Source organism: Sprattus sprattus (genome assembly GCF_963457725.1).
Source record: "Sprattus sprattus genome assembly, chromosome: 6".
Lineage (NCBI taxonomy): Eukaryota > Metazoa > Chordata > Actinopteri > Clupeiformes > Clupeidae > Sprattus > Sprattus sprattus.
In genome coordinates this window covers 8,760,164-8,767,663 of record NC_137925.1, presented here as the reverse complement: position 1 = coordinate 8,767,663, position 7,500 = coordinate 8,760,164, and the positions used below count along the sequence as shown (strand labels likewise).

Below are 7,500 nucleotides of genomic sequence, written 5' to 3'. Positions count from 1 at the left end.
TAGAAATACATACACCACATAGAAAATACATAACTGAAACACATTAGAAAATATGACTGGCACTACACAGAAAATACATGACTGAAACATTATACAAAATATATTCCTGACACAACATAGAAATGTTTCTCTCTTCCTTACCACAGGCCTCTTGTTTGAAGCACCTGCACTTTCACTTTTTTTTTTCACTGGTCATTACCTAACGTGTAAACAGCATGATCTCTTTCTGTGTGCCCCCATGTCCCAGCATGCACCAGGGGTGCCTAAGATCCTGGTAGGGAACCGGCTCCACCTGGCCTACAAGCGGCAGGTGACCACCGAGCACGCTCAGGTGTACGCCGAGCGCCTGGGCATGACCTTCTTCGAGGTCAGCCCTCTGTGCAACTTCAACATCACGGAGTCGTTCACGGAGCTGGCCCGCATCGTGCTCACGCGGCACGGCATGCAGAGGCTCTGGAAGCCCAGCAGAGGTACTGGACACTCTGACACTCTGATAGTGTCCCCTCCTGACGTAATGGACACTCTGACACTCTGATAGTGTCCCCTCCTGACGTACTGGACACTCTGACACTCTGATAGTGTCCCCTCCTGACGTACTGGACACTCTGACACTCTGATAGTGTCCCCTCCTGACGTAATGGACACTCTGACACTCTGATAGTGTCCCCTCCTGACGTACTGGACACTCTGACACTCTGATAGTGTCCCCTCCTGACGTACTGGACACTCTGACACTCTGATAGTGTCCCCTCCTGACGTACTGGACACTCTGACACTCTGATAGTGTCCCCTCCTGACGGGGGGATGTGGGGCAGTACTGGACACTCTGACAGTGGCCTCTCCCGACGGGAGGGGGTTAAACTGGTCTGTGCACTCAGTGTCCTCTTATGATGGGCTGGGGTTAAACTGGGCTGTACTGGACACTGTGACACTCTCACGGTGTCCTCTCATGACGGGGGGGTCTGTACTTGACACTCTGACAGAGTCCTCTCATGATGGGCTGGGGTTAAACTGGTCTGTAACCTGCCACAGATATACTCTGAAAGGCCAAGCAGGCAGCAGCCAAACCTAAAATAAATATTTTCATTCAGCACATCGCTGACATAGTTTCCAGTGCCACCTAGTGGAGGAATGCAAACTCCAAAATGCCAACAGTTTGATAGTCCTTCTCTCATGCTCTCTGTGGGTGCGTCTGTTTTTACTCTGAATTTGTAAAATGTGAAAGACTGTTCAAACTGTAAGCATCCAGTGGGTTTGGCAATCTTACTGAACCACTCCTCCTTTCTCTGTCTTTTTATCTTTCCTCTCTCTCTAACTGCCCTGCTCTTTCCCTCTCTCTCTCTCTCTCTCTCTCTCTCTCTCTCTCCCTCTCTCGCTCTCTTACTCTCTCCCTCTCTTACTCTCTCTTTCTCTCTTCTTCTCCATGACCCTGTCTTATACATATTACACTTTCCATTGCTGTCTTCCTCTCCTTTCTTTTCTCTCGCTTTCTTTCGCTCTCCTCTTGTTCACATACTTTCCCCATTCCGTCTCTCTTGCATCATCCCCTTCTCCATTTCTCTCTCTCTCTTCTCATTCCCCCCTCTCTTCCTCTATTTTGCTCTCTCTTCTTCCCCTCTCTCTCTCCCCTTTCATCTCTCTCTCCTTTATCCTCCTCTACCTCCGTCCATGTTCATCTCCCCCCCTCTCTCTCTCCCCTTACATCTCTCTCCTTTATCCTCCTCTACCTCCATCCATGTTCATCTCCCCCCCTCTCTCTCTCCCCTTACATCTCTCTCTCCTTTATCCTCCTCTACCTCCGTCCATGTTCATCTCCCCCCCCCCCTCTCTCTCTCCCCTTACATCTCTCTCTCCTTTATCCTCCTCTACCTCCGTCCATGTTCATCTCTCCCCCCCCCTCTCTCTCCCCTTACATCTCTCTCTCCTTTATCCTCCTCTACCTCCATCCATGTTCTTCTTCCCCCCCCCCCCCCTCTCTCAGTCTTGAGCCTGCAGGACCTGTGCTGCCGGTCCATCGTGTCCTGCACCCCGGTGCACCTGGTGGACAAGCTGCCGCTGCCCCTGGCGCTGAAGAGCCACCTGAAGTCCTTCAGCATGGCCAACGGGCTGAACGCGCGCATGATGCACGGGCGCTCCTACTCCCTCGCCCCCACCGCCAAGAAGAGGCCCCCCGGGGCCCCCGCCAAGAAGAAGAAACTCTTACGCCCCCCGCTGGCCGTCTCGCACTCCTGCGCCCGCACCAGCTGCAAGATCGCATAGAGATACAGGGGGAGAGCGCTCGTTTTAGACTCACACTCAGAGACACACACACACACACTCCCGTCAACACACACACACACACACACACACACACACACACACACACACACCCACCACTCTCAGCCACAGAGCTACAGCACACCTGTGTAACCATGATGGTGGAGGGCTGGAGGCTGGAGTGTGAGGCGCTGGGACTGGCATTAAGACAATGCTGGAGGGTGAGTGCACGGGCATTAAGATGAAGCTGGAGGGTGAGTGCACGGGCATTAAGATGAAGCTTGATGGTAAGCCCACTGGCGTGGGGCGCTGGGACGGGGCTGGAGTGAGATAGGGCTGGAGTGAGACGGGGCTGGATTGAGCCTCTGGCACTGGGTAGAGTGAGCCTCTGGTGAGCTGAATGTGCCTGGAGGAGTTGGAGTGGCTCCTGCTGCAGCTGAAGCAGCTGAATGTGAATCCTGCCAGAGCAGGAAAGTGTTAAACTGAGCAAGGGGAGGGCAAGGGAGGGGAGGGGAGGGCGTAGAGCCTCGGAGCTCTTCTTTGTGACGATGTGCAGTAGTTGTGTGTTTTTCGTGTGCACAGTTTAAACGTGACGTACTTGTGTGGACACTCAGCACTCACCACGGCAACACCTGTCCAAGATGGTGTCCAACCCTGGGACGGATCCAGCCCTGATGTGGCCCGGACCTGGCCCTGATCCAGCAGACCCGAGGCGGATCACATTCACATGTTTATTTATTTAGCAGACGCTCAATCCGAAGCGACTCGCAGTATAATGTGAATATACGTTGATATCGATATGTCTGCTAGCTGGGTTAAAATCCCGTGGCATGAGTGGTGTTAGCACTATATCAGTTGTCAACTCTGGGCATGTAGACCAAGACTGGATCCATTTCAGGGCTAACTGCTAACTGGAAATCCAATCTCAGATAAGTATCAACTCTGACAGTTTGCATTTTTCAATGAAATGCTTTTTAATGATTAATACGGATGCTTTTTACCAAGCCATAGGGCGTACCCAACTCAGCCGCACACACAGAGATTCCTTCTGTCCTGGTGTGTGACGGCCTCTCAGTATTGGTAAACGCAACACTTTGTAATGTGTATTTCAGTCCAGCGTCGTTTAATACTTTTAATGTATTGATTTCTCTGCACTGTGGTTGATTTCATGTGTTGACTTTTCTATGGAGACACCAAAGAGACTCCTCATGCAGCATGGGACTGTGTGGATCCCAGAGACGCCGTTTGGAATAAACACACACAAAATTACGCCGTGTCTTTTAGTATTCATGAAGGTGTGTGTGTCTGTGTGTCTCTGTGTGTCTGTGTGCATGTAACATATTGAGCCTTTGGATTTGAAGTACATGAAAAGAATATGGTTAGGGACATCGGAGCAGGGTAATGGGTTGGTTGTAAAGACATTTTAGGAAGAATTACACACACACACATAACTTCAGTCCTGAACTAAACACACACACACACACACACACACACACACACACATCCAATCAGTCCTGAATTAAACACACACATAAAACACACACACAATCAGTCCAGAATTTAACACACACACACAATCAGTCGTGAATTAGACACATACATAACCTCACATCCAATCAGTCCTGAATTAAACACACACACACATAACTTCACATCCAATCAGTCCTGAATTAAACACACACATAACTTCACATTCAATCAGTCCTGAATTAAACACACACATAACTTCACACACAATCAGTCCTGAATTAAACACACACATAACTTCACACACAATCAGTCCTGAAATAAACACACACATAACTTCACATCCAATCAGTCCTGAATTAAACACACACATAACTTCACACACAATCAGTCCTGAAATAAACACACACATAACTTCACATCCAATCAGTCCTTGTTGAAGTATTTGACTCCCAGCGCTCTAAAAGACAACAGAGATGCCTTCAGAAGCTTCTGCTTGTAAAGAATTTAAACAAATGCAATATTATCAAAAACCACTAGATGGCGGTGTTGTCTGTCAGTTCGGAACAGGTACAAGAGACAGAATACGGAACAGGTGGGTGCAGTGGAGAGGATTTACCGCTGTGATATACAATTCGGTTTAGATAGTATTATGTGTCAGCAACCAATGTATGACAATGTAAGTCCTTCTCTAGTCATTCATTCACATTAACAACACTAAAGGGTGGGGCCAGGCTAACAACAGGACCCTGAGCTCAGAAGGAGGTGAAGGGAGGACCTGAGAACAACTTGAGTCGTACAGCTAGGACCAGCTGAATACCTGCAATGCCCTGTATGTTTAGAACCACGGACTGCCCTGTATGTTTAGAACCACGGACTGCCCTATATGTTTAGAACCACGGACTGCCCTGCATGTTAAGAGCTGCGGACTGCCCTGCAAGATTACCCTGATTAGAGTTTAGAAACGCGAACTGCCCTGCATGATTAGAGGGGTTAGAGCAACGGTTCTCAGTGCTGCTCCTCATTACTCCTGCTCTGCATGTTCCCATCTGCCTGACTGAACACACTGGTGACACTGTTGACACCTGCTTTAGCCTGTTAAGAGCACAATCTCACTCATCTCACTCAACTCAATCATTCAAACACAACTGTTGTAGCTAATTGAAAGCATAATGTCACTCAATACGCTGAACACACCTGCTAAAGCTAATTAAGAGCACAATGTCACTCATCTCAATCAGCTGTGCTCGGAGAAGGAATTCATAGAAGGGGTTCTTTGCGGCGTATGTCCAGTTTTTCCTCGCCAACGGTACTCTAGGGGGTCAGGCCTAAGGCTCTGTGAAGCATGTTGAGACAATGGTAATGATTAATACTGCTATTATTTATTAGTCAGTGCAGAGCTAGTCTCTGCTGGTCTCTTCTATTCTCTGTAAGTCTCTAGTCTCTGCTGGTCTCTTCTAGTCTCTGTAAGTCTTTAGTCTCTGCTAGTCTCTGTAAGTCTCTAGTGTCTTCTAGTCTCTGCTAGTCTCTGTAGTCTCTAGTCTCAGAGCTCTAGTCTTTGCTAGTCTCTAGTCTCTACTGGTCTCTAGTCTCTGTAAGTCTCTAGTGTTTGCTAGTTTCTAGTCTCTATTAGTCTTTAATGCCCTTGTGTACCAGCCGCTCTCTTACCTGCCCTGGCAGAGCCACTGCCAGCCTTGGGCGCGATGACGTGAGGGTGTGAGTGATTAGCGGGCGCACCCCAGGGTGGCACTGGAGTGCCGTCAGGTCCCCAGGTGAATCCTGGCACAGGCGGCGGGCACCGAGCATTGGCAGGCCATCTGTGTGTCAGAGGAGCGGTCAATCAGGCAAATCAGGTCACTGGTGATGCAGAGAGCAGGATGCTGAGGACTCAGTGGGACTCTTCACTCATCAGCCTCTCTTCAAAGACAAAACAGCCTAAAGACTGCTGTTCTAACCTGATAACTGCTGTTCTAACCTGATAACTGCTGTTCTAACCTGATAACTGCTGTTCTAACCTACTTTAAGACTGCTGTTCTAACCTGATAACTGCTGTTCTAACCTGATAACTGCTGTTCTAACCTACTTTAAGACTGCTGTTCTAACCTACTTTAAGACTGCTGTTCTAACCTGATAACTGCTGTTCTAACCTGATAACTGCTGTTCTAACCTACCTAAAGACTGCTGTTCTAACCTAAAGACTGCTGATCTAACCTACCTCAAGACTGCTGTTTTAACCAAGGATTGCAGTTTTAGCCTAAAGACTGCTGTTGTTTCCCCAATGACTACTGCTGTTATCCAAAACCTGCTGTTGTAGCCAAAAGACTGGCATTGTGACCAAAGAATAATTTGTTTTTCCAAAAGTTGGTGTGGGTGTTTTAGCTCAAAGACAATTTTAAGTCGAAAGACCATTGCTAGTATAAACAAGCTACAAGCTTGTTCTGGCAAAACAGTTTGTTTTAGCAGGGCTAGTGTGTTTTAGCAGGGCCAGTCTGTTTTAGCAGGGCTAGTCTGTTTTAGCAGGGCCAGTCTGTTTTAGCAGGGCTAGGCTGTTTTAGCAGGGCCAGTCTGTTTTAGCAGGGCTAGTATGTTTTAGCAGGGCCAGTCTGTTTTAGCAGGGCCAGTCTGTTTTAGCAGGGCCAGTCTGTTTTAGCAGGGCTAGGCTGTTTTAGCAGGGCCAGTCTGTTTTAGCAGGGCTAGTCTTTTGCCTGTTTGATGCCCTCAAAGTAAGTAATTAATCTGGAAACACTGTCCAGGTTGGTGCTCTCATTTCCCTGGAAACCAGCGGCTCCAGTTTTATGTATGATCTCTACCTCCTGGCATGAACAAGGCTCTCTCTTTCTCCCGGTTAGTGGGATAGTAGGATAGTGGCCTCTTCTGACTCGGACCTAACCCAGGATAGTGGCCTATTCTGACTCGGACCTAACCCAGGATAGTGGCCTCTTCTGACTAGGACTCTACCCAGAAATAGAATGTAATATTCATAATTATGTTTTCATTGGTGTATAAACCTGTTACTATGAATCGTTCTATTACTGTTTTTCTATTACTATTTTTTGTTAGCTTAGAATGAGCCCTTCGTATCTACATAGGGAGCTGCATAGACATATATAGACCTATATATGTCTATGGGGAGCGGGTCCTCTTCCACAGAGTCTGCCATGTTGCAACGACTCTCAGAGTCTCAGAGCTCTAGTCTCTGCTGGTCTCTAGTCTCTGTAAGTCTATAGTCTCTGCTAGTCTCTAGTCTCTGCTGGTCTCTAGTCTCTGCTAGTCTCTAGTCTCTGCTGGTCTCTAGTCTCTGTAAGTCTATAGTCTCTGCTAGTCTCTAGTCTCTGCTAGTCTCTAGTCTCTGCTAGTCTCTGCTAGTCTCTGCTAGTCTCTAGTCTCTGCTAGTCTCTAGTCTCTGCTAGTCTCTAGTCTCTGCTAGTCTCTGCTAGTCTCTAGTCTCTGCTAGTCTCTGCTAGTCTCTGCTAGTCTCTAGTCTCTGCTAGTCTATAGTCTCTGCTAGTCTCTGCTAGTCTCTAGTCTCTGTAAGTCTATAGTCTCTGCTAGTCTCTAGTCTCTGCTGGTCTCTAGTCTCTGCTAGTGTCTGCTAGTCTCTAGTCTGTATTAGTCTTTAGTCTCTGCTGGTCTCAGAGCTCTTGGCTGGCGTGTGGCAGAGACCTAAATGCCCTTGTGTACCAGCCACTCTCCTACCTGCCCTGGCAGAGCCACTGCCAGCCTTGGGCGCAATGACGTGAGGGTGTGAGTGATTAGCGGGCGCACCCCAGGGTGGCA

General features: G+C 48.2%; 1 protein-coding gene across 2 annotated transcripts in view; it reads left to right on the top strand.

Annotated features, from left to right (window-relative positions):
* rab40b (RAB40B, member RAS oncogene family) overlaps positions 1-2,293 on the top strand; it is a 13,790-nt gene extending 11,497 nt beyond the window's left edge. For both annotated transcript variants that reach the window (XM_080840565.1, XM_080840564.1), the window contains 2 exons: positions 248-470; positions 1,982-2,293. In XM_080840565.1, coding sequence (XP_080696691.1) covers positions 248-470; positions 1,982-2,259 — 501 coding nt within the window. In that variant the 3' untranslated portion in view covers positions 2,260-2,293. The remainder of the gene's footprint in view (positions 1-247; positions 471-1,981) is intronic.
* Positions 2,294-7,500: the final 5,207 nt, after the last annotated feature.